Source organism: Ursus arctos, unplaced genomic scaffold (genome assembly GCF_023065955.2).
Source record: "Ursus arctos isolate Adak ecotype North America unplaced genomic scaffold, UrsArc2.0 scaffold_19, whole genome shotgun sequence".
In the NCBI taxonomy this organism is placed as follows: Eukaryota; Metazoa; Chordata; class Mammalia; order Carnivora; family Ursidae; genus Ursus; species Ursus arctos.
Window position 1 is genome coordinate 53,489,746 of NW_026622863.1, and position 25,863 is coordinate 53,515,608.

The following is a 25,863-nucleotide window of genomic DNA, read 5'->3' on the forward strand; positions in this document are numbered from 1 at the left end:
TTCATTCCCTTCTGTTTACCCCCCTTCATTCTTCCCTTCCTTCTCCTACCGATCTTCCTAGTTCTTATGTTCCATAAATGAGTGAAACCGTATGATAATTGTCTTTCTCTGCTTGACTTATTTCACTTAGCATTATCTCCTCCAGTGCCGTCCATGTTGCTGCAAATGTTGTGTAATCGTTCTTTCTGATGGCTGAGGAATATTCCATTGTATATATGGACCACATCTTCGTAATCCAGTCATCTGTTGAAGGGCATCTCGGCTTCTTCCATGATTTAGCTATTGTGGGCAATGCTGCTGTGAACATTGGGGTGCATATGGCCCTTCTCTTCACTACGTCTGTATCTTTGGGGTAAATACCCAGTAGTGCAATTGCTGGATCATAGGGTAGCTCTATTTTTAACTTTTTAAGGGACCTCCACACTGTTTTCCAAAGTGGCTGTACCAACTTGCATTCCCACCAACAGTGTACGAGGGTTCCCCTTTCTCCACATCCTCTCCAACATTTGTTGTTTCCTGCCTTGTCCATTTTTGCCATTTTAACTGGCGTAAGGTGGTATCTCAATGTGGTTTTGATTTGAACTTCCCTGATGGCTAATGATGTCAAACAGTATTTCATGTGTCTGTCGGCCATTTGTATGTCTTCATTGGAAAAGTGTCTGTTCATATCTTCTGCCCATTTTTTAAAAATATTTTTAAAAAATATTTTGTTAGTCACCATACAGTACATCCCTGGTTTTTGATGTAAAGTTCCATGATTCGTTAGTTGCATATAACACCCGGTGCACCATGCAATACATGCCCTCCCTACCACCCATCACCAGCCTATCCCAATCCCCCACCCCCTACCCTCTGAAGCCCTCAGTTTGTTTCCCAGAGTCCATAGTCTCTCATGCTTCATTCCCCCTTCTGTTTAACCCCCTTCATTCTTCCCTTCCTTCTCCTACCGATCTTCCTAGTTCTTATGTTCCATAAATGAGTGAAACCATATGATAATTGTCTTTCTCTGCTTGACTTATTTCACTTAGCATAATCTCCTCCAGTCACATCCATGTTGCTGTAGATGTTGTGTAATCATTCTTTCTGATGGCTGAGTAATATTCCATTGTATATATGGACCACAACTTCTTAATCCAGTCATCTGTTGAAGGGCATCTCAGCTCCTTCCATGATTTAGCTATTGTGGACAATGCTGCTATGAACATTGGGGTGCATATGGCCCTTCTCTTCACTATGTCTGTATCTTTGGGGTAAATACCCAGTAGTGCAATGGCTGGATCATAGGGTAGCTCAATTTTTAACTTTTTAAGGGACCTCCACACTGTTTTCCAGAGTGGCTGTACCAACTTGCATTCCCACCAACAATGTAGGAGGGATCCCCTTTCTCCACATCCTCTCCAGCAATTGTTTTTTCTTGCCTTGTCAATTATTGCCATTCTAACTGGCATAAAGTAGTATCTTAGTATGGTTTTGATTTGAATTTCCCTGATGGCTAATGATTTTGAACATTTTTTCATGTGTCTGTTAGCCATTTGTATGTCTTCATTGGAAAAGTGTCTGTTCATATCTTCTGCCCATTTTATGATTTGTTTATTTGTTTCTCGAGTATTGAGTTTGAGAAGTTCTTTGTAGATCTTGGATACCAGTCTTTTATCTGTAGCATCATTTGCAAATATCTTCTCCCATTCCGTGGGCTGCCTCTTAGTTTTTTGGACTGTTTCCTTGGCTGTGCAGAAGCTTTTTATCTTGATGAAGTCCCACAAGTTCATTTTATCTTTTGTTTCTCTTGCCTTTGGAGATGTGTCATGAAAAAGGTTGCTGGGGCCGATGTCGTAGAGGTTGCTGCCTATGTTCTCCTCTAGGATTTTGATGGATTCCTGTCTCACATCGAGGTCTTTCATCCATTTGGAGTTTATCTTTGTGTATGGTGTGAGAGAGTGGTCAAGTTTCATTCTTTTGCATGGAGCTGTCCAATTTTCCCAGCACCATTTATTGAAGAGACTGTCTTTTCTTCCACTGGATGTTTTTTCCTGCTTTGTCAAAAATTAGTTGCCCAAAGAGGTGGGGGTCCATTTCTGGGTTCTCTATTCTGTTCCATTGGTCTATGTGTCTGTTTTTGTGCCAGTACCATGCTGTCTTTGTGATCACAGCTTTGTAGTACAGCTCGAAATCCAGCATTGTGATGCCCCCAGCTTTGTTTTTCCTTTTCAACAATTCCTTGGTGATTCAGGGCCTTTTCTGGTTCCATAAAAATTTAAGGACTATTTGTTCCAGTTCTTTGAAAAATGTCATTGGTATTTTGATCGGGTTGGCACTGAAAGTATAGATTGCTCTGGGTAGCATGGACATTTTAACTATGTTAATTCTTCCGATCCATGAGCTGAAATGTTTTTCCATCTTTTTGTGTCTTCTTCAATGTCTTTCAAGAGTGATTTGTAGTTTCTAGAATATAGATCCTTTACGTCTCTGGTTAAGTTAATTCTGAGATAACGTATGATTTTTGGTGCTATTGTAAACGGGATGGATTCCCTAATTTCTTTCTTCAGTCTCATTGTTTGTGTATAGAAATGCCACTGATTTCTGAGCATTGATTTTTGTATCCCGCCATATTACTAAATTGCTCTATAAATTCTAGTAGTTTGGGGGTGGAGTCTTTTGGGTTTTCCATATAGAGTATCATGTCATCTGCGAAGAGAGACAGTTTGACTTCTTCTTTGCCGATTTGGATACCCTTTATCCCTTTTTGTTGTCTGATTGCTGTTGCAAGGACTTCTAGTACTATGTTGAATAATAATGGCGAGAGTGGGCATCCTTGTCGTGTCCCTGATTTTAAGGGAAAGGCTTCCAGCTTTTCCTCATTGAGAATGATATTGGCTATAGGCTTTTCATAGATGGTTTTTATGAAATTGAGGAATGTACCCTCTATCCCTACACTCTGGAGGGTTTTTATCAGGAAAGGATGCTGTATTTTGTCAAATGCTTTTTCTGCATCAATTGAGAGGATCATATGGTTCTTGTCTCTTCTGTTATGTTCTGGCACATTGATTTGCAAATGTCGAACCACCCTTGCGTCCCAGGGATGAATCTCACTTGGTCATGATGGATAATCCTTTTAATGTACTGTTGGATCCTATTAGCTAGGATCTTGTTGAGAATTTTGGCATCCATATTCATCAGGGAAATCAGTCTGTAATTCCATGAGGCCAGTATTACCTTGATCCCCAAACCAGGCAAAGACCCCATCAAAAAGGAGAATTACAGACCAATTTAACTTGTGATTTTTTACATTGTCTATGACCCATGACCTATCTTTTACACTATGAAAGCTTGTGGGGTCTGCTACCCCTGTGTTCTGAGATGTCACAGGGTCACTAGGTTTCTGTTCCTTTTTTTTTTTTTTAAAGATTTTATTTATTTACTTGACAGAGAGAGAGAGAGAGAGACAGCCAGCGAGAGAGGGAACACAAGCAGGGGGAGTGGGAGAGGAAGAAGCAGGCTCCCAGCGGAGGAGCCTGATGTGGGGCTCGATCCCAGAGCACCGGGATCACGCCCTGGGCCAAAGGCAGACGCTTAATGACTGAGCCACCCAGGCGCCCCCCTCCATTTTTTTTTTTTTTTTAAAGAACTTACTATTCCTAAGGCCAGAATTCATTCTGACCATTGTTGTGTTCTGTTTTGCCTCACTTCTGTTCTAGTTCACAGAAGAAGGTACAGAGAGAGGATGAAGGCTAAAATATTAATGATGTGGGACAACATGCCTTGGCCCGAAGGCCATATATATCTCCGCAATGTGACTGAGAAGGAACACGAAGAACTGAAGAGCCTCTTGTATCCTAACAGGACTGGAGCCCAGCCACAGACGATTGTCTTAGAGGGAATAGCGGGGGTCGGGAAGACCACCCTGGCAATGAAGGCCGTGCTGCACTGGGCAGAGGGCTTTCTCTTTCAGCAGAGGTTCTCCTATGTTTTCTTTATCAGCTGCCATAAAGTTAAAGATATGAAGGATACCACGTTTGCTGGCTTGCTTTCCTGGGACTGGCCTGACTCCCAGCCCCCCATCGAAGAGCTCATGAGTCACCCTGAAAGACTCCTGTTTGTCATCGATGGCTTTGAGGAACTGGACATGCCCTCCGACTTGGACGACAGCCCACCGTGTACAGACTGGTGTCAGCAACTCCCAGTCAACAGAATCCTGTTCTACTTGTTGAGGAAAGAGTTGGTTCCCAGGGCTACCTTACTGATCACAACCAAGGAGTATAGAACCAAGGATCTTAAGAAGTTGTTACTGCATCCATGGTTTGTCCAAATCTTAGGGTTCACCGAGGGAGACCGGGAGGAATATTTCATCAGGTACTTTGCTGACCAAAACAAAGCTAAGAATATCTTGCGTTGGGTAAGAAAAAACGAAAAACTGTTTAATCTCTGCTCTGCCCCCATCGTGTGCTGGACCGTGTGTTCCTGCCTGAAGGAGCAGATGGCAAGAAACCCTTGTCTCCAGCTAAGCACCCAGACCGCCACCAGTCTGTACGTCTACTTTTTCTCCAGCTCGTTTGCCAAAGCAGAGGTGACTTTGTCGGACCAGAGCTGGCCAGAGCAGTGGAGGGCCCTCTGCTCTCTGGCCGCAGACGGGATGTGGTTTTGGAATTTCACATTTGCAAAAGAGGACCTCACACGCAAGTGCCTGGAAGCACCTCTCATTGATTCTCTCCTCAGTTCGAATATTCTTCGAAAGGTCAGTGACTGTGAGGAGTGTGTTACTTTCACTCACCAGAGCTTCCAGGTGTTTTTGGGGGCCATGTTCTATGCACTCGGGGGAACGAAAGGATCTGTTGGCAGTCCTGCAAAACATGAAGAGATGAAGGTGCTACTGAATGATGCTTTGGCTGACAGAAACTTCTATTGGAATCAGATGGCTCTTTTTTTCTTTGGTCTTTTAAAAAGAAACTTGGCAGGAGAGCTGGAAACTACTTTGCGTTGTAAAGTGAGTCGCAGGATGACGGATGAATTATTAGAATGGGCAGAGGAATTAGAACGTTATGACATTGTCTCCAACCGTTTTGAAGTCCCGCACTTTTTCACGTGCTTGTATGAGACTCAGGAGGAAAATTTTGTAAGGCAGATTTTGAGTCATCTCCTTGAAGCTGACCTTGAGATTTCTGGAAATCTACAACTCCAAGTTTCTTCATTTTGCCTAAAGCACTGTCGAAGGTTAAGTAAGCTAAGGCTTTCTATCACCGTTCCCATCCCTCATACGGAATTGAGTCTCAACGTGGAGAGTCCGGAGTGAGTAATGCAAATCCTTTCCCTCCCAGGTTTCTTCCCAAGTTTAGGTTGTTGTGTTATCATTCGTTATGATTGACCAAACCTTCTAGGTCACTCCAACCCAGGAGACCATTTCCCTTTAGGTGTCATAAAGGATTCCTCGGCTACTTCCGTACGATCTGCTTTGAGGTAAAGCTCCTGTCTCAGGCCCAGCATAGTGAAGATGTATGTGCCAGGCGTTGTGCTAAGACCTTCTCTTATCTGACTGATGCCCGTTGTTGAATGGAGGGCGGAGTGTTATTGCCATTCACAGATGAGAAAACGGAATAAAAACAGTTTGCTTACATCAGTGGGGCCACTAAGCAGGTGAGCCTGGATCAGTACCCAGGTCTCTTCCAGAGCTCCGGGGCTCCAGAGCTCAAAATGCTGGTGCCTCTCCTTTGAGCATGAGTTGGGGTGGGTACGGGTCCAATGGTGTCAATTATATCCTGAAGTTTGTTACGAAGAGTTTGTCCCTTTGTCTCCTGGAGGAAGAATCCCACAAATACTTAAACTATCTTTGGTTCTTACCCTATGACCTTTCCCCATTGCTGACACTGTTGACTTCCTGCCTAGGAGGTAAAGAGATCGGAGTGTTCTAATTATTTCAGGCCCTAGGGGTGTTTTCTGAACTCCTCTCATGAAACGGGCAACTATGTGTTCACAAATCCTTTCTGGTTTAACCTTCAGACCTACAAAAAGAATACCAGTTCAATTTTGGTTGTACAAATAAAAATTCTGAGATGACTAATCTCTTGGTGTTCATCCAGATTGGAATATTAGTAAGATGTTTCCTCTTGGGGTCTGGAGTCCTAAATGTTTAATATAGATTGGCTGTCATTTGTCCAGTCTTAGATTCCCTAAAACCTAAATAGGGGACCTTATTTAGGTAGAATTTGCTGTTGGCTTATGTAAGTGTCCTCACTGCCAATTGTTTTCCCAAGGATAATACCATTTATTGTAAGGATCGATACTCCATAAACGATATTCCTTACCTTACACATACTCACCCTAAGGCTGAAGGAGATTCCATGGCTTTCCTAATGGTGATAACAGATCTTTTTTTTTTTTTCTTTAGTCTAACTTTTTTTAAATGATTTTTTTTATTATGTTAGTCACCATACAGTACATCCCCGGTTTCCGATAACAGATCTTCTGATGTGAAGGTCAGTCCCTGTTTCACTCCAGTACAGCTTCTTTTCCGCAGTGGTTTTTAATTTTGTAGCTCAGAATTACGTGGGATGTTAAACATATGACTACATGGGCATGTGTGTACAGACACACACACACACACACACACACACACACACACACTAAGGCTGGAAACAACCACTCTAACAACGCTATAATTCTGGGCTCCCCATCTAGAACTTTATATCCTTCAGGTGCTTTAATGTGTTCTTTGTTTCACTTTCTTCACTGGAGATCAAGTTTAATTCATGACTTGGATGCTCTTTTATTCTTGGAAAGGTTAAGAGCCTACCACATTAAGGAAATACTAAATAATGAACATTTTTAAGGTTCAGTTAGCCAACGTATAGTACATCATTAGTTTCTGATGTAGTGTTCAGTGACTCATCAGTTACATATCACACCCAGTGCTCTTCCTGATGCCATCGCTCCTTAGTACCCATCACCCGCTTACCCATCCCCCATTCCCTCCCCTTCTGTAACCCTCAGTTTGTTTCCCCAGAGTCCAGAGTCTCTCATGGTCTGTCCCCCTCTCTGATTTCTTCCCATTCAGTTTTCCCTCCCTTCCCCTGTGGTCCTCTGCTCTATTCCTTATGTTCCACATAGGAGTGAAACCATATGATAATTGTCTTCCTCCGCTCGACTTATTTCACGTAGCATAATCCCCTCCAGTTCCATCCAGGTCATTGCAAATGGTAGGTATTCATCCTTTCTGATGGCTGAGTACTATTCCATTGTATGTATAGAATTCTAATAACCCTCCTAAGTTCTAAATATTTGCATAAACCTTTTAAATTATAAAATCCTACGAGGGTTTTATTATGTACATTGAGAGAGAGAAAATTGGGTCACAGAGATTAAATCATATTATAGGTAGGGCAGCTCTGAATGGATCTTGGGTCTGTCTGACTTGAAGTCTGAACACGTTAGGATTATACCAACAGCCACCTCACCTCACTTCCGTGGTTGCTTTCCTCTGAAAAGGATGGTTGAGCATTGTTGTAATAAAACATGTAGCACTTTAAGAACTATACTTTTGGGGTCCCGATTTTCCTGCCCCGTACTCCAGCAAATTCCTTCACTCGCAAGGGTCTGTTTTTGTCTCCTGCAGACCACACTCCGGGTATCAGCTGAGGTTCACGTCAGTAACCCTTCTTTCTCTCTCATAAAGGACAAGCATGCATTCCAAGATACATCAGTGGCAGGATATTTGCTCCGTGTTTTGCAACGGGAATGTGAGTGAGCTGGACCTGAGTAACAGCAAGCTTAACGCTGCTTCGATGAAGAAACTCTGTTACGAGCTGAGAAATCCAAGGTGCAAGCTCCGAAAACTGACGTAAGCGTGACACACAGTTTGAAAGACTCCAGCAGAGAATAAGCCAACATTTTTCTTTTGATGATTGCAGTGAGTATCTGTTTTCCAGAAAGTAAGCTCAGGTGCATGGGATAATAAACTTGTTTGTATGAGTTCAGGCAAAGACCTGGTACTCGGGCGTGAGTGACCTCGCATGAGCGGTACAGGTAGACGAACTGATTTTTCCGTAAGACCTCCACGTGAGACTGCTGTTCTGAGCTGAATGTGAAGGAGTGGAGAACTTGCAGGACGCGATCGGAACAAAGCACTGAAGGAGAGCCGGAGCTTATGTGGAGTCCGTGTGAAGCATGGGGTCTTCAGGAAAGTGGGTAGTTTGTGGTGAAGCATTTGCTCATTCGACGGATATTTAATGAGCATTTCTTCTCCATTCTGAGGTTATAGCCACGAGCAGAAAGGATAATCCCTGTCCTCGTGGAGCCTACAGTGTTGGAGAAACAAACTTACATGAACAGAGTAGTGTGTGAGACAGCGAGACGTCCCAAAGCAGGAGGAAACCTGTTCAGGGACTCAGGGTATGGAAGAGGAGGCATTGTGTTATTAGACAGGAAAAGCAGAAGGGCCTCTCCTATCTAGAAGATATTCGAATAAAGACCTACTCATTGGAGCTGAAGCATTGTTTTGGACCGAAACGTCTCACATGTTGTAAATAGAGATCACAGGGTCCCAAATCCGGCTTGAAGGTGGGGAAGAATGGAGGTGGCCATTGAAGGAGAAACTGGGGAAGGGCTACCTGACTGAGGACAGACTGAATGACTCTTCAAGTTGGAGAAGGTGTTGGGCTGGATGCTTTGCAGGCCCCGCCAACCAATTCTGTCCTACGGTCCCTCTGCAAATCTGTGCTACCTTGAGGTCTGACCGTCAGATGCATGCACCGATTCCGTGAGTTAGGAGCACAAGATCTGGCGGCCACGATTGTCCTCAGACCTCAGTGTGTTGTGTGAGCGGATCAGACACGCAGGAGGCAGCCTTAAACATCCTTTTATTAGGATATGGCTTTTTTTCATCCTCCCTCCCTCCCCTCTGTTTGGTCTTATCACTTAGTCCTAAAGATGAGGAGAACTAGATTCAAGAAAAATCAAGAGGAGAGAGGTGTTCTCATCAGACCTTTCTGGGGTGGTGTGGGGGTTACCCCCTGCCCAGAAGAATAGGCAGCTCCAGGGTCTCTTGGGGCAGACTTGGTGGGAGAGGGGATTGATTCCTGGTCTAATACATCGAACTGAACTTCAATTTTTGGATCTCTCTCATATGCGTATATCCTTGAAGGAGGGGGTGCGTGTGTGTGTGTGTGCGTGTGCACGCGTGTGCATGGGTGCGTGGTGTGTGCAGTGTGTGGTGTGTGTGTGTGTGGTGGAAAGGCAAGATGACGTACTCCCCTCCATGAGGCCAGGCTCCTCACTTCCTCTTTTCCTCAGGTGCAAATCAATAACTCCTGTGAGGATTCTGAAGGAGCTCGTCCTTGTCCTACATGGTAACAAAAGGCTGACCCATCTGGACTTGAGCTCGAACAACCTGGGAGTTCCTGTGTCCACGATGATCTTTAAAACCTTGAGGCACTCAGCCTGCAACCTCCAGTCTCTGTGGTGAGTCTCTGGTGTTCCAGATCTGTCCTCAGGGTCACCCCCAGGCTCAGGGATGCATGGGGAGGACAGGACTCAGCACGGCGTCCAAAGGTCGTAGAGAAGGATGAGCAAAGGGAACGGGTGCGTGGGTACAGCGCAGGGCTTCGCGACACTAACGTCTACCAGACCCGCCTGAGGGGCCGTGTTAAAGTGCAGGGTCCTGGAACCCGCACCCTGAGACCCGGCAGGGCCGCTGGGGGGCTTGAGAGCTAGCATTTCTAGCAGGCTCCAAGGTGGTGCTGGACCGTGGACACATGCTCAGGGGCACCGCGTTGGAGGCCATCCTGCCTGGGGGGACAACGAGGAACAAGGAGAAATAAGCTTTGATTTGTGGAACAAGGGGGCCTCCGAATGAAGACCCCTCTTCCCGGGAGTAACTGCCTGTCTTGGGGCCCCTTTGGTAGGTTGGAATCGTGTGGCCTCACCCCTCTGATGTGTTGTCACCTCTTCCGGGAACTCAGCAAGAACTCGAGTGTGAGCTTCCTCAGCCTGGGGGACAATGATCTCGCTGGTATGGAGGTAGAAAGTCTGCAAGGGCCATCTGGGATGTCGAAGTCCTCCCTGAAGGAGCTGTCGTAAGTCTTCCTGCCTTGTCAAAATAGGGTCTTTGCAAGGTTAAGTGGCAGGGTGGGGTGGCAGTGGGAGCATGTCGGGGGAGCCGTGGGGAACCCCTGTTGTAGGTCCCTACCTACTGACGTGTTCCCTGTCTTTGCTCTTCTCCACTGTGTCCTCAGGGCCCCATCTCAGCCAGCTTTGCCTCACCTTGATTATGGGTAACTCACCGGCCAGCCTCCCCTAAACCCAGTGGTTTTATTTTTATTTTTTAATATTTTGATTAACTTATTTCAAAATTCTTAAATTTAAATTCAATTAGCCAACATATAGTACATCATTAATTCCAGATGTAGTGTTCAATAATTTATCAGTTGCATATAACACCCAGTGCTTAAAGATTTTATTTATTTATTAGAAAGAGGGAACATGAACGGGGGGGAGGGGCAGAGGGAGAAGCAGACTCCCCGCTGAGCAGGGAGCCCCACATGGGGCTCAATCCCAGGACCCTGAGATCGTGACCTGAGCCGAAGGCAGATGCTTAACTGACTGAGCCATCCAGGCACCCTATTCTTTTTTTTTTTAAAGATTTTATTGAACACTGCATCAAAAACTAATGATGTACTGTGTGGTGGCTAACTTAACATAATAAAAAAATGAAAATAATGTTTCATGTCAAAAAGGTAAAAAAAAAATAGAGCATGAGAGGTAGTGGGGGTGGAGAGGGAGAGACACAGACTCCGCAATGAGCAGGGAAAACCCAGTGTTTTTGTTTTTGTTTTTTTTAAAGATTTTATTTATTCATTTGACAGAGACAGAGACAGCCAGCAAGAGAGGGAACACAAGCAGGGGGAGTGGGAGAGGAAGAAGCAGGCTCCCAGCGGAGGAGCCTGATGTGGGACTCGATCCCAGAACGCCAGATCACACCCTGAGCCGAAGGCAGACACTTAACGACTGAGCCACCCAGGCGCCCCAAACCCAGTGGTTTTAAACTGGGGGTGATCTTGTCCTCCAGGGGACAATTGGCAATGTCTGGACACTTACTTGGTTCTCACGATGGGGAGGGGAGGATGCCATTGGCATCTAGTAGGGGAAGAACTAGGTACGATTACTATCCTTCAGTACACTGGGGGACCCCCCGACTCCCCACCCCTCCCCACACCAGCACCACAAAGAATGATCTGGCCCAAAGGTCAGTAGGGCTGAGATGGAGAAGCCTTACCCTGACCCACCTTTTTCTCCTTAAAACTTTTGTTCTTTATCCAGTTTGATCTTTTAATGATGTTTGGGTCACAGATGTGTGTCCCAAGGGACTGGGAGTTTGAGCAAGAAAGAAAGTGGGCAGCGCGGGGCTCACACTGCGCTTGTACCTTGAACAGCCTGGAGAAGTGCAACCTGTCAGCCGCCGTCTCTCAGGATCTGGCCTTGTACTTCACCAGCACCCAGAGGACAGCTCGACTGTGCCTGGGATTTAATCCACTCCAAGATGAAGGCGCGAGGCTCCTCTGTGCTTCCCTGACTCACCCCGAGTGTGCCTTAGAGAGACTGGTGTAAGTTCCTCTTGGTTCCATTTCTGGAAGGGAATCTCCTTGGGGGCGGGCATGGAGGAAAACAATAGGTCCTTCATTCAGGACCCATTTGTATCATGGAACATTAACATGCATGGAGCAATTACTCCATGTATTAGGCACCATTCTAGACACAGGCTGAGTAGCACCCCAGATTTGCTGAATCGTCTCTGGCGGTTGTGCCAAGGAATTCAGTTTTAGCAGGGACACCAGGAAATTATGGTCTGGTCAGCCGATATCTGAGCTCCTATCTCTAGACGCAGAGCTGGGCACCCTGGTGGGGGTGGGCGAGAAGACACACACCCGCCTGGGTGGAGGACGTAGATTTGTGAGTGAGTTTCCAAAAAACTAGCTCAGCAAGGAAGAAAAGCGAAGTGGAAGGAGTAGACCAGGAGTGGTGGGCGGGTTTCCTAGTTAGGTCTTCTCTCACCAACCCATCAGAGGTGGTGACACTGAAGCCACCAGACATTGACTGAAGAAGCCACACGCAGAGAGAAGGAAGAAGAGGGCAGGAGTGAGCTCGGGGTGTTGTGGGAACAGCAAGACATCTAGTAAGGCTGGGGTAACACGAGTGACGGGGATGAGGGGTGAAGATGAAGCTGGAGAGGCAGGACGACGCCTGGAATATGCCCGGCAGTGACGGAATCGGTTTTGTTTGGAGGTGGAAACATTGTCTGAGGACCGGAGTTTGTACACGGACATTCTCCGAACGATTGCCTGGGCTGCTGTTGAAGGGTGGACTGTGATGGAAGCAGGCAAAAGGATGACAGTGAATTGGGCGGGGTGAGGTGGCAGGATTTCGGGGGACACCTGAAGGTAGAGCCAGTAGGACTTGCTGAGGCATTAGTGTGGTTTGGGAAGGAAAGACCCAAAACACCTGCAGGCGACGGGCTTGGCCGCTGGGTGAAGGGTGGTGCCATTTTCTGACATGGGGAAGACGGGGAAGGATGTGGTTCGGGTGTGAGGGGTTTGGGCCGGGACACGGGAGCACGAGATGCCTGTTAACCACATGGAGATGTTACGTGAGCACGTGCATGTAGGACTGTAGGTTTCCAGGGGGTTGCCGGGGTGCGGGGGTGAGGGGTAGGTGCCAAGTGAGAGTTTGCAGATGGTTTCTACTTCAGCTGCCCTCTGCTGCTCTGCGGCACGTGGAATGGGGGGGAGATGGGTTTTCCTGGACCGGATGTCGTTCAGGTAAGAATAAAAGGATTAAAGGCCAAGCGTCTTGAGGTGCATCCAAGGGGGTCAATGGTGAAGGACCGTAGAATCTGAGCTACGGACCAAAAGGTTAGCACTCACTCAGCACTGAGCCTCAAAGAACCATAATATTAATAGCTAATTAATACATATGTAATATGAACTAATGTTATATATAACCATTATAGGTTACATTACATTAATATATACCATTATGTTTAAATTAGGCTTATAACAATATACTTTAATATCTAATTGTATTTACTATACATTAATATATAACAACACAAAATAATATAAATCATGGATTTATTAGATGTGATCTATAGAATTCATGATACGTTACACAATAACATATATCATGTATATATAAGCTATTATATAATAGCTAAGTATTATATATACAATATAGATACAGTATACATATTATCTAATGTATTTATTATATACACCTAATGCTTATTAATCTCTCTATACTCTGTATCTCCCACAATTTGTATTGCACACTTGGCAAGTACTGTTCCAAGCATCTAATGCATTTATATATCTAATGTATTTATTATATACATCTAATGCTTATTAATCTCTCTATACTCTGTATCTCCCACAATTTGTATCGCACACTTGGCAAGTACTGTTCCAAGCACCTCACGTCACGGCTCAGGGCATCCTCGCTGCTGTGCTCATCTCGCCTTAGCGGGAATGGAAGCCTGGAGGGAATAAAGCAACACGCTTGACAATAGCCAGCAATGGATGAGCAGCATTTGAACCCATGTCTGACTGGCTTCAAAGCCTTGGGTTCATCCCCAGGTGCTTCAAGGTCATTTAAAGTGTTTTCCCTTCTGTTTATTTTTTGCTTTTATTTACAATTAAAAAAATTCTCACATTAAACTTTTCTGACGTGTGAGAAGTTGTATATATTTACCGTACAAGTCAGTGACCCAGGGGAGAAGTACATACCCATGAGACCACCACCACCATTAAGGCCACACCATATCCATCACCTTCCGGAGTTCCCTCTTCCCCCTTTTTATTAATTTTTTTTGTGATATCACTTAACATAGAATATTTAAATCCATAGAAAATTCTAACTCTTCGAGGACTTTCAGTACACAATACAGTATCGTTAGCCATGAGCGTGATGTTTCCTGGTAGATCTTCAGAACTTCCTCCTCTTCCATTACTGAAACTTGAAATGCTTTGGTCATCATCCCTGTATTTATTTTTAAAGATTTATTTGAGCGAGAGAGAGCAGGGGGAGGGGCAGAGGGCGAGGGAGAGAGAGAATCCTCAAGCCGACTCCCCGCGAAGCGCGGAGCCCAGCGCAGGGCTCAGTCGCAGGACCCTGAAATCACAACCTGAGCCGAAATCAGGAGCTGGATGCTTACCCGACTGAACCACCCAGGTGCCCCAATCATCATCTTTTTATTGGCTTTTTTTTTTTTAACCACCACTAATGACCAGTATGTTCTTCCCGTGCTCATTGTGTAGACCTGGGAAAGGAGGAGTAAGTCCAGATCCTCAGCATATCCTGGCTTGGGGTTCGGGGGCCACCACGGTTGAACTCAGAGGCAGGGCCTGAGGCTGCGTCCCCAGGGCCCTCGGTTTGGGCTGCTGTCCTAAGCATCTGTCTCTGTGGCTCTTGCCCTATAGGCTCTGGTTCTGCCAGCTCGGGGCACCCAGTGGCAGGTACTTGTCAGACGCTCTCCTTGAGAACAAGAGTTTGACGCATCTGAACCTGAGGAGGAATAACCTGGGAGACGAGGGAGTGAAGTTTCTGTGTAAGGCCCTCGGTCGTCCGGACTGCAGCCTACAGAACCTGGAGTGAGTGCCATTCCTCTGTCCTTCAGAGGGTGGGAAGAGGGCATGTGAATCGACTTCCAAGTGCCCAAGTTCCAGACAGGGCTGGAGTCCTGGGTGTAGACGGGATGGCTCACATAGGGGAGCCTCGGGTTCTGTCGGAGGGGCGTGGGAGGTTGGGGGTACTGGGATGATGGCTAAGGACCAACCACAATGTGTGCCGGGGGTTCTCAAGACCACTCTGCAGGTTTGGTGACTCACAGAGGACTTCAGGAACTTGGCAGGCAGTCAAATTCATGGTTACGATTTATTACAGTGAAAGGAGAAAAAGCAAAATTGGCAAAGGGGAAAGGTGCACAGGGTCAAGTCCAGAGGAAACCAGGTGCAAGCTCGCTATGGATGGCATGTGGGGGGGCTGCATTGTCCTGCCTACATCCTTTCTGTCAGGGAGATAGGATCCCTGAGATCTCCTGACCAGCTCCCTGCTCTTCGCAGGGCTTGGACTGGGACGTCTGGCTTTGGCATCTCTCTTGTCCTTGGAAGACGGACATGGGCTGCGGCAGATAGAGCAAAGCCCAAGGAGTCAAGCTTTCTTCTTTGTCCCTTTCTGTCCGTTTTGCAGTTTGTCAGGTTGTTCCTTATCACCAGAGGGCTGTCAGGAGCTGGCTAATGCCCTCAGGCATAATCGTACCATGAAAATTCTGGATATCGGGAACAACAATGTTCAGGATGATGGCGTGAAACATCTGTGTGAGATTCTAGAAGATCCGAGTTGTGCACTAAACACTCTTGGGTGAGTTGACGCTGTTCTCTTTGTGGGAAGCCCCCGTCTCTACTCTCGCATCCGGATATGTGTTCACCTGGGGGCTCGAGAAGGCGAGGAACAAATGTTCTCTTCTGCTTAACAGTAAGGCTCAAGTTCAGAGACAGAAGTTCACTCCGGTGACCCTCCCCCTTGCTGTATTATAAATATTCTTTGGTTCCGTCAGTACCTTTTGGATAGTAGGGCGGGGGCGGTACAGCCTGCTTCCCACCCTCGAGTCTCTTCCATCTAAGGGGAAGTCCGATTTTAACCATACGGTGATGTGTTTGTTCAGCAAACTAAGATGGTTTAGACTCAAATAATAGTTTTCGTTAAGTGTGGCTTACGTGATTCTACTCACTGTCACGAAATGCTTAGAGATCATACAGTATTTCTCTCTCTGTGGAAATCCTTTCATTTGCATGAAGTGGATGGACCCTGAGGACATTATGCCCATAAGTGAAATAAGTCAGAAGTTGCTATTTTTTTTCCCCACCACGTCCCTGTCTTTCAAGAAGTATCTTGAGGTACGATATTCTTTATCCTGCAGGTAAAAGGAGAAGCTGTCAGATTTATGCAAGTACTTTAGGGTCCTATTTGTGCCTCAAAAAGAATGCTGGTCTGGTTTTAAGCCCTCCCTCTCTAGGTGCTTCTCCCTGCATGTAGAGATGAATAAAGTGTTTGCAACAATTACTGCATTGTCTCTAATGATGAATGCCTGCCCGATACTCAGCTCACGTTCGTTCAGTTTCCTTCTCTACTGTTGGAGCTTTAATGATTTTGTAAAGATTTTATTTATTTGAGAGAGGAAGACAGAGAAGGCATGAGCAGGGGGAAGGGGCAGAGGGCGAAGGAGAAGCAGACCCCTTGCCGAATAGGGAGCCTGATTTGGGGCTCGATCCCAAGATCCCGGGATCATGACCTGAGCTGAAGGCAGACACTTAGCTGACTGAGCCACCCAGGCGCCCCGCCAATGTTGTAGCATTAAAACAGGCACCTGAGTGTCTTACTTGTGTCCAAAGGGTTCCATCTTTACCCTCAGACCAGGGTCTCTCAACCTCAGCGCTACTGGCCTCTTGGGCTGGGTAGTCCTTGGCTGTGGGCTGTCCTGTGTACTGAACGATGCTGAGTGGCATCCCCGGCCTCCACCCTCCAGATGCCAATAGCACCTCCCTAGTCTGCAGACGTTGCTCGGTCTCCACTCATTGAGGGAAAACCGGCCCAGAAGACCAAGGGAATCCTATTAAACATACGCGATTGAGGTCAATAATATTTAACATAGCGGTAAAGGCCCTGCAGGGGGCGCTAGACCGGAGACAGGACACACTTGGGTGAGGCTGGAGCCCGTTTTTCTCGGTCCTCCTCTTCCTGTCCTCTTCCTGTCCACCTTTACCTTGAAGCAGTCTCTGGATCCTACCCAACTTCTTCCGCCCTAAGGAAACATTCTCTCCCTTTACTCTTTATCAAAATTTTCATGTATAGACACCTGTCACACTTTATAGGCTTACATGGAAATTTCCACTACCTCCAACTGATGTAACACTGTCACTTTCGTCTTTGAACATACGGTCGGCTAGCTACTAGGAATGCAGATTTTGTTTTGTTGAATTTAGAAACAAGATAAAAGTGTAAGGAAGGGACCGTAATCTTATTTCAGTCCTTCTAAGGACCTTATAAATAAATTCACGTCCGCTTTTTGTGAACATTGTTTCTTTCACAGTTGGGCAGGCTAATGTTCTGTTTCCTCACCTGGCAAATGGAGTTTCAGATATTGGCTACCTTTCATAGGATTGGTCTCTGGATTAAATGAGTTACGCGTAAGCATTTGGAGAAGTGTCCGGCGTGCGGTGAGCTCTCCCCTGTAAGCCAGTTTGTTTTGACCACATACTTTTTCCTAGATGTGGTATCACTTCTACCTTCCCGGTCTTGGAGGACCATCTTTCACACTTCCTTCGCACCCACTCCTAGGTTGGAGAAATGCAGTCTGACGCCTGCTTGCTGCCAGCATCTCTCCTCTGTTCTCGGAAGCAGTAAAAGCCTGGTTAACCTGAACCTTTTGCAGAATGACTTGGAGCCCAGTGGAGTCGGCATACTGTGGAAGGCCTTGAAAAAATCAGCGTGCAAACTACGGAAACTTGGGTAATCCCCAGTGACTTTTATACTGGGGAGCACTAGCTGAGAGGGGGATGAATTGGCTGATGTTTTAAAGCAAGCGTTGGGTTCACCCTGCATTCGATTTCCTAGAGCAGTGCTGGCCAGCAGAACCCTTAGTGAGGACGGCAACGGTTTATATCTACTGTCCAGTAGAGTGGCCGATAGCAGCATGTGGCAGCTGGCCACTTGATAGGGCGTTAGTGCAACCCGGCAACTGCATTTTTTACTTTTCTCAGTTTGAATTACTGGAAATGGCCCCATGTGGGTCGTGATGACCATACTGGGCAGCACAGTCCTACATTCGGGTAGTTGAGGAGTCCCCTCATTTTTCTCATTCTTGTACCTACTTAGTATTTCACTCATCAGAAATTCAGTCAATGACATCTTCTCAATGCTAGCAAGCATGCCATGGTAGATAGCAGGAAGCAAATGGTCGTGAGCCTTGGCCCCATGGCTCCGCGTTCTCCTCAGGGAGATGACAAATCTGAGATGTATAAAAGCAGTGTTATGAATGCTATGAAGGAAACTCTGGGTGGTGGTAGAAAAACAAGCGCAATCAGGGTGGTAACAGAAGGGGTAACAGAAGGCATGTCTGAGGTGGTGACGTTGATCTTGAGTCCCAAGGAGGCTGGAAGGAGGAATCCATTTATCAGGAGGGGACATGGACAGTGACAAGAGACATAGAGTAGAGTGTTCTAAGGAAGTTCGAACAGCAGGTATAAGGGCCCCGAAGTTGGACCACCAGCTGTGTATTGCCCCGTCCAGGCATTGAATAGAGCATTTAATTAGAACACTCTTCACCTTATTCAGTATTCTGGAGATGAGGTCAGAAGGGTAAGCAGTGGATTCCGTTCCCCCGCCCGAGAAAGACTTTAGGCACATTTTAGCAGAAAATCCTCTTGGATTCCAAGGAACCTTACCTACTTTGGGAAGTTGGTCAAAAGCTATACATGCAGGACTTTATATTACCAACTTCACATCTAAGTAATGCATTTTTAAAAGCATTCTATCTCTCTATTTCTTGCAGGCTCAAGAAAGAGTTGTACGAAATAGTGAAGGGGGAGCTGGAGGAATTGCAGGAGAGGGGGGCCCTTCTAAGAGTCAAGTGTGAATGGGATTTCAATGACCTTGAGGACAAATGGTGGTGGTGATCCAATGAGGAGATGCCATGGCTTCACCATGGATGGTCTTGGATTAGAATCCCTGGGAGCCTGCTCAGGTGTCCCTGTTCATGGGGACAAGTGAGCTGTTACCTCGAGTGCTTTCCCGCCATGTGTTGTAGGCAGCATATTAAATACCCAATCTCCAGAATTCTAATCTAATTCTACGTTTGGCTTCAAGACCCTACATTGGCTTTGCCTCAAGTTTCCTTTTGTTCTTCTTGGTGTGATGTCTTTCTCAGATGTTGAGGATTCAATAAAGCAAAGGATATAAAAATCACCTTGAGAAAGCCTAAAACGTCATTTCCTGTGGATGGAGAGATGGGATAGATATGACTAGTTCCACGGTTGCTCCACTGTGGACAAACCAGCCAGACGGAGATCCAGAACCACTCCTAATACGCAAATAGACCCCATTTTGTGTCTACCTTTGAATGATCCGGGGCTGTGATATATCTCAAGTGTAGTTTACCTACCTGAAAACAGAGGACCATGGATCCTACACAGGATATCCTGTGAAAGTAATGTCACGCACGAGAATGCATACGAGGGTAGGAGCTTATTACAATTTTCTCTCCCTTGCCTTGTTTCATAAGCAAAAGCTATCGGAAGTTTTAAGGAACAGTTGGATATTCATTTTGTTTGGCATTTTGTAGCTTATAAAACCTTGGTCGTATGTCTCAATCTTCATCAGAACCCCGTAGGTGGGGTCATCCCTCCTTGACAAACTTAAAAACAAAAGATACTTGGGGTGAATGCTTTACAACAGATCACAGAAATAGTCAAATAATGGAACTTGAAATCCAAGTCTTCTAAGAGCCAACATGCCTTATGAAAGCCAGCGGGGTCTTTCAGTAAGGTGAATGCCATGACCCTTCTGTCCATCCGTGGTCCCTCATCATTAAATGCACGTGAAATCTAGATCCTTGAAATACTGCATTTTCTTCCTGCTGTACTTCTGTCATTCATTGTAGATGAAAACTGGGGGAGATATATATGAACTAAGTTAGGAAATCTGCAGGGAGAGATTTTTAAAAACCAAAGGTTTAGACTGCCTCAGTCACCATGTCATGGCTTAAGTTACTGCTGATTAAAATGGTACCATATTATTTCTGATATTCTGACAAACTACGTGTTAACCCCAAATCCAAGATGATCCCAGAGTTTGTTTCTTTATAACACAGGGATATTCTTCTGTGAGTGTTGGATCGATAAATTCTCTTTTACTATTTTCGTATTTTAGGAATTTATTCTAGAATTCCTGAATTTGTCATGGAATTAATTCAATTACAGCAAAGGATCTTAACCCTTGCGTATTCTAAGAGTGTTGTTTTATTTCAAAGCCATGTAATGCCAAAGTGGCTTTCTAGGGGAATCAATGACAGGTCCACCACCCCTGCCCCAGGAAGGGGAATGAGGGCTCAGGGAAGGAAGAGATGGGACCAAAGGGCTTTGCACGTGCTGTCACTGCCGAGCTGCTTCCCCAAGCTCACTACGGGGTATGAAGCCCACAACCCAGCAAGGAGCGATTCCTTTGTGACCAACCGCACACCAACTGCAAGTCTGCGATCATGCGGGAGACTTACCCACCCACTTTGTTTTTTCACACCTGCTACTTTGCCGTCTTAAAAGCATGGGTAGATGTGGCCAGGACTAGGGAGTGGCCGGGCACAAGGCAGAGGTTGTGTATAGTTGGGGTTAGAAGCAGCGAGAATCCCCTTTGTGACGTGATGGAGGAGCTGTGGTTGAGAAAAGGACCCCCTGAACGGAATCTGGAGAGACAAATAGATTCTGTGGACTGGAAACACGCTCAGGGGCTTTTGATGATGGCACCGCTGCCGATTTTCTCATTACAACGTGGGTTTAATAGCACCAATCTCAGGTTTTGTAAAAATGACACAAAATAACTCAGAGGTTTCAGTGCGTGGTAAACACCTGTAAGTATTGCTCTTAGGTTAACAATCTCCATCGATCTTGTCATCTCAAGATCCTCTCTTGCAAACTAGATGCTTCGTGGCTCAGTTCTTTATCCGCACATCCTTCCCCCTCTTTTCTACTGACCTCTACTTTTAGGGAAAGACGTTCGAGATTACGGAAAAATGTTGGAACACCTCCTAGTGGGTGGGAATGGATGTCCCCTTAACATCACTGTAGCTGGGGCAGTAAGTTCTTTGCTTCCTCCAGCTGGTCTGCCTCTCAGAAACCCTGGCAGGATGTCATCCCTTTGCTCCATAGATGCCATGAAGCGACTTTCTCAATCTTTGTCTCTTGTGATGTGTGTGGTAAGCTGGACATAACAAATTCACTGGCTAGCCATTTTTTTTTTAAGATTTCATTTGACAGCACAAGCCGGTGAAGCAGCAGGCAGAGGCAGAGGGAGAAGCAGACTCCCCGCTGAGCAGAGAGCCCGACATGGGGCTCGATCCCAGGACTCTGGGATCATGACCTGAGCCGAAGGCAGACACTTAGCTGACTGAGCCACCCAGGCGTCCCTGTGTAGTCATTTTAAAGTGAACAGTTGTGTGGCAGTAAGTAGCTTCACACTGTTGTGCAAGCCCCACGACCATCCTCCATGGAACTTTATCTTCCCAAACTGAAACTCTGTCCCCATGAAATACTAACTCCCCATTTCCCGCTCCCTGAGCCTCTGGCAACCATTCTTCTGTCATTATGAATTTGACCGCTCTAGGTACCTCATAAAAGTGGGTCAGTTGGTTAAGCATCTGCCTTTGGCTCAGGTCCCGATCTCAGGGTTCTGGAATGAACCCCGTGTCAGGCTCCCTGCTCAGTGGGGAGCCTGCTTCTCCCTCTGCCTGTGCCCTCTACTCATGCTTTCTCTCTCAAATGAATAACTCTTTAAAAAAAAAAAAGAGTGGGATCATACAGTATTTACCCTTTCGTTGACTGACTTACTTAGCATAATGTCCTCAAGGCTCATCTGTGATGCGGCAGGTGTCAGAGTTTCCTTGTTTAAGGCTGAATCCTCCTTCAGCACGTGGCTAGACCACACTGCGTTCATCCATTCCTTTGTCAGTGGACACTTGAGTTGCTGACTTTATCCATCTCAACTCCTTAATTGATGGCACGGGAGTCCAGAAATGAAATACTCCTCAAACTTTCCATCCAGTTCCCACCCCGTCTTCATTTACGGGGTCGGAGGTCTTCATTTGGAAGAAGGGAAAGAAGAGTAGAGAGTCTTAGAAGCCGTAAGGTGCAGCGGGAAGAGGACCAGGGCAGAATCTGGGGAAGGATGGGAGATGCAGGGGGTCACGCAGGGAGGTAAGATTAGCAGCGCCTGAGAAGTGACCCAGAACTTGGAAGGAGGCAGAAGAGAATGACTGGGGCGTTCTTCCGGGGACAGGGCTGCACTCGCAGCGCTGTCGGAGCGTTTCTGGCTCTGTAGCGGCTGACTCGTGGAGTCTTCTCCGGTGCTTATGCATTACTTTTCCTTTAATCTCGTGCTTCTACTTCTTCAATTTATTCCACTGAACAAGCCTGACTCAGGAGATAGAATCATAAAGCATTGTTTTAGCCTGACTGTTCAAATTTACTCTCAGATGTGAAATCTTTTCCTGCACCTGGTTCAATACTTGTCCTGGGCCATTTCTTGTTTCTATCCTGTAGTAGTCCCAACGTCAATAATTTCATCTAGTGCCATGCCGTAAAACCCCACTTAAAGTCTGTGCGCTCCTGAACTATGGGGTGGAAGCCCTGAACCCTGAGAAGGGACGCGTTCGGAAAGAGGAAAGACAAGGGGGCAGGGACAAGAGTTAACTGACTGACACAGTGACGGACTCAGCGTCGCCACCCCATCGGAAGTGTAAAGCTGGCTTTCCTATTTCCTCTCAACAGAGAAAGGCCCATCGGAGGCTTTACTGATGAAAACAAAGACTCGCTTTGCTCAGCTGGTCGCTGATTCCTTCCTGAAACCCTACACGTGCATGGAGACCAGTAGCTTATCTTGCTGATACTTGTCATAGCGACTTTTCACATGGTCTACTCGTGTGTCACTTCTGCGTGCCCACGCCACCTGCTTCCCTCTTGTTATAATTTTTATCCTTCTGTTGGTCGCCTTGTAGCTACAAGTGCAGCGTAGACATTCTAGATGGTTAAAGAAATACTGACTCCTGTATGAGAAGAGGTTTACAAGGTTGTAAGTTGTAGTGATAATGTCAAATATTAGAAACCACCTAAAAGCCTATCAGCAGATCATTTAAATGAAGTACCTATAGACAGGGCTGTTCTATCAGGTCAAAGAAACAAGGTTTAGTTATTTATGTAGACACGTGTAGGCCTGGTTTAGGTACCTATTATGTATCTCAACCTTCTTTGCACGTGTGTACATATGTAAACATGCATGTACCTTTAACCCCAGAATGGCACTGAGTATATGTGCTGCATTGTGTGTTCACGCTTTGTTGGTCTCTCCATGTCGAAATGTGCATATGTGTATATTCCATGAAGTACATTGTCAGTCTATCGATGTTATTTTTACATATACACACACACATATATCAATATGGATAGATTAACAATGAAAAAACAGAATGCATTTAGCGTGGGATCTTTATGTAAGTAAAAAAAATCGATACTAAATTGTTGATGGATGCGTTCACATATAGAGAACTGTAGGACCGATATGGGCGGTCAGTCTCGTGATAGATTGCTTGTGGGGTGTAGGAAGAGGGGAATGAGACGGGGTTCGTGGTCAAAAGGACCTTCATCTTTATCTGTACTTGGAGGTGGAGGGCAATGGATGGTTTATACTTTTCCGGGTTTTTTGTTTGTTTGTTTTATAGTGTTTTTTTATTATGTTAGTCACCATACAGTACATCCCTAGTTTTTGATATAAAGTTCTATGATTCGTTACTTGCGTATAACACCCAGGGCACCATGCAATATGTGCCCTCCTTACTACCCGTCACCAACCTATCGCATTCCCCCACCTTCCTCTATACTTTTCTGATTTTTAAAAAAAGCACTTTCCAAATACCATCATGAGGCCAGAGAAGAGAAAGAGCCCGAGTTGGGACACTGACAACATGAACAGAAAAGACAGTGACCAAGTGAGACCTCAGGTCCAGTACTCTTGGTACAGGCAGCATGTGTCCAAACCATGTGGGGAAAGGATCATGGTTTCTACAATCCACAAGCTTGCTCTGGGCATTCACTGGGAACAAATTCTGTTTGGAGATTTGTTTTACAAAATGTTAAAGATCTAAGACTTTATTAAGTGTTTACAATGTTGTTGTGAGACGGGATAGGAACTTTAGCTTGGCAGTCTTTCAGTGGCTTGCCCAAGGCCACAAAGCAGATTAAAACCATATAAACACAGTCTATGAAGTTTTCAAATGAGGGGCCAGAAAGATCAGGGTTCACGTCAGTGTCCGGAGCTGTGATTCCTGGGGACAGGAGGCACAAGTAAGGGCTCCAGTAACTTTTCTTTGCCGGTGCCCTTGGTCAGGAAGGGTCTAGCTTGCTTGCTGCCCTATCGTCCCGTCTCTGTTCCATCATTCATCTGTAATTGTGAAGGATGGATTTTGCTTTTCTGAGGCTGTCAGAAGTCTCTGGGTTTCCTCATCAAATTCAGTTTTTTGCAGCCTAGTAAAATGGAAAAGGGGCTCTGTTGAATTCCTACCTCTTTCGTTTCTTCTCTGCAGCTCCTCTTTCTCCGTCATTTCTTCCTGGGACAAGCCTAGAACAACCTGGTGTTGGTCCAATGGGAAAGACCTATCTGTGGGGTGGTGGTGTGCTGATAAATGTTCAACCCTGGCTCTGTAGCTCTGCACATTTCCGAGGTGTAAATTATCCAACCAGGGCCAATTTTAAGCCACCCACTTGATGTCTCTAAACACAACAGGAGGAAGAGAGGGTGCAGGGTTCTCCCGATCTGGTCGGAGCGGTTTGTCTCCAACACATCACTGGACAGAACAGAACTCCTTTCTGATACCAGCTGAACACTAGGGCTTGGGACAGGAAGTCAGAGGAAGCTCAGGAGAAAGATAAACTTATTTTTAAAAAGATAAATTAGTAATAGCTTCCATTATCCGAGTGCCTGGTCCTAGCCTTCTGTTGTGGGTTTTAGGTGTACATCTCCTTAAAATATCACAACCTTGTGAGATGCTATTATTGACCTGATTTGTGATGAAGACAAGGAGGGCTAAGCAAGGGAAGCAATTGGCCCGAGGTCACAGCTGTGGAGTGGTAGAGACAGGGGACAGATCCCAGCAGTTGGGTTCTGGGGCCCTGCACTTAACACAAGGCAGGAATTGTTGCTCTGAATTAAATGGGAGGGTCAGGATCACGGTGTCTTTGTTCTGTGGGGATCTGTCTGCTTGCAAATGTCCTGAGAAGCTTCACTTCGCTGTTGGAGCCTCTGTTTCTGTCCACAGTTGGGGGTGGGGAGCAGGGGACGTGGCAGCTCACGTCGTTCTGCATTTTTATCACATCTATATTTTCAGAGTTACTGTGTCAAATCAAATCATTTCCCCCATTTTGCAGATAAGACAGATAATCAGGGAAGACAAATGCTTTGCCTGGGGCCACAAGACAACACGAAACAGCTAGAATTTCACGGCTCAGGAAAACAACGGACAGTCCAAGTCTTCCCACTGCCTGGAGCGCGGCGTCCGCACTCTGTGCTCTGATCTTTCACACCAGGTGAGAGGAGGGTGAAAAGCTGCCAGGCCCCCGAAGTCTCTAGATGTAGGTTTACGAGGAGGGGCTTTAAAGAAATGGACCTATTTCTTCACAAGTTGGAAAAGACGGTGATGTTCTCGGCACTGGACTTCACATCATCTACTTCCCCTTCAAAGAAACGAGTGGCTACGTAAGTACCTCTGAGTGTCCTTGATTTCAGATGGGTTTGAAGAGGGTAGGGAGAAACAGAGATGCTTAAGGTTCATTATAGTGTTACCTAGTGGAACCGTATTTAGCTGATAAAGTAACGATACATATAATTTATATTACATAATTATACTTCTATAAATATATAGTTACATATAATTATATTTCTATAAAGTTTATATATAATTATACTTCTATTATTATAATGGTATATAATTATATAATATATACTATACATGTATAATTTATATATCTAAATCTATAATTATAAATACATAATTATACAAGTCTATAATTA

At 45.7% G+C, this 25,863-nt stretch overlaps 1 protein-coding gene across 1 annotated transcript in view; it reads left to right on the plus strand.

The window, feature by feature from the left end:
- NLRP13 (NLR family pyrin domain containing 13) overlaps window positions 1-25,863 on the plus strand; it is a 44,178-nt gene that overhangs the window by 6,299 nt on the left and 12,016 nt on the right. Inside the window, exons 3-11 of the mRNA XM_057314563.1 lie at window positions 3,696-5,283; window positions 7,664-7,828; window positions 9,280-9,447; window positions 9,891-10,061; window positions 11,418-11,588; window positions 14,457-14,627; window positions 15,226-15,396; window positions 17,374-17,544; window positions 25,221-25,548. Coding sequence (XP_057170546.1) covers window positions 3,696-5,283; window positions 7,664-7,828; window positions 9,280-9,447; window positions 9,891-10,061; window positions 11,418-11,588; window positions 14,457-14,627; window positions 15,226-15,396; window positions 17,374-17,544; window positions 25,221-25,224 — 2,780 coding nt within the window. The 3' untranslated portion in view covers window positions 25,225-25,548. The remainder of the gene's footprint in view (window positions 1-3,695; window positions 5,284-7,663; window positions 7,829-9,279; window positions 9,448-9,890; window positions 10,062-11,417; window positions 11,589-14,456; window positions 14,628-15,225; window positions 15,397-17,373; window positions 17,545-25,220; window positions 25,549-25,863) is intronic.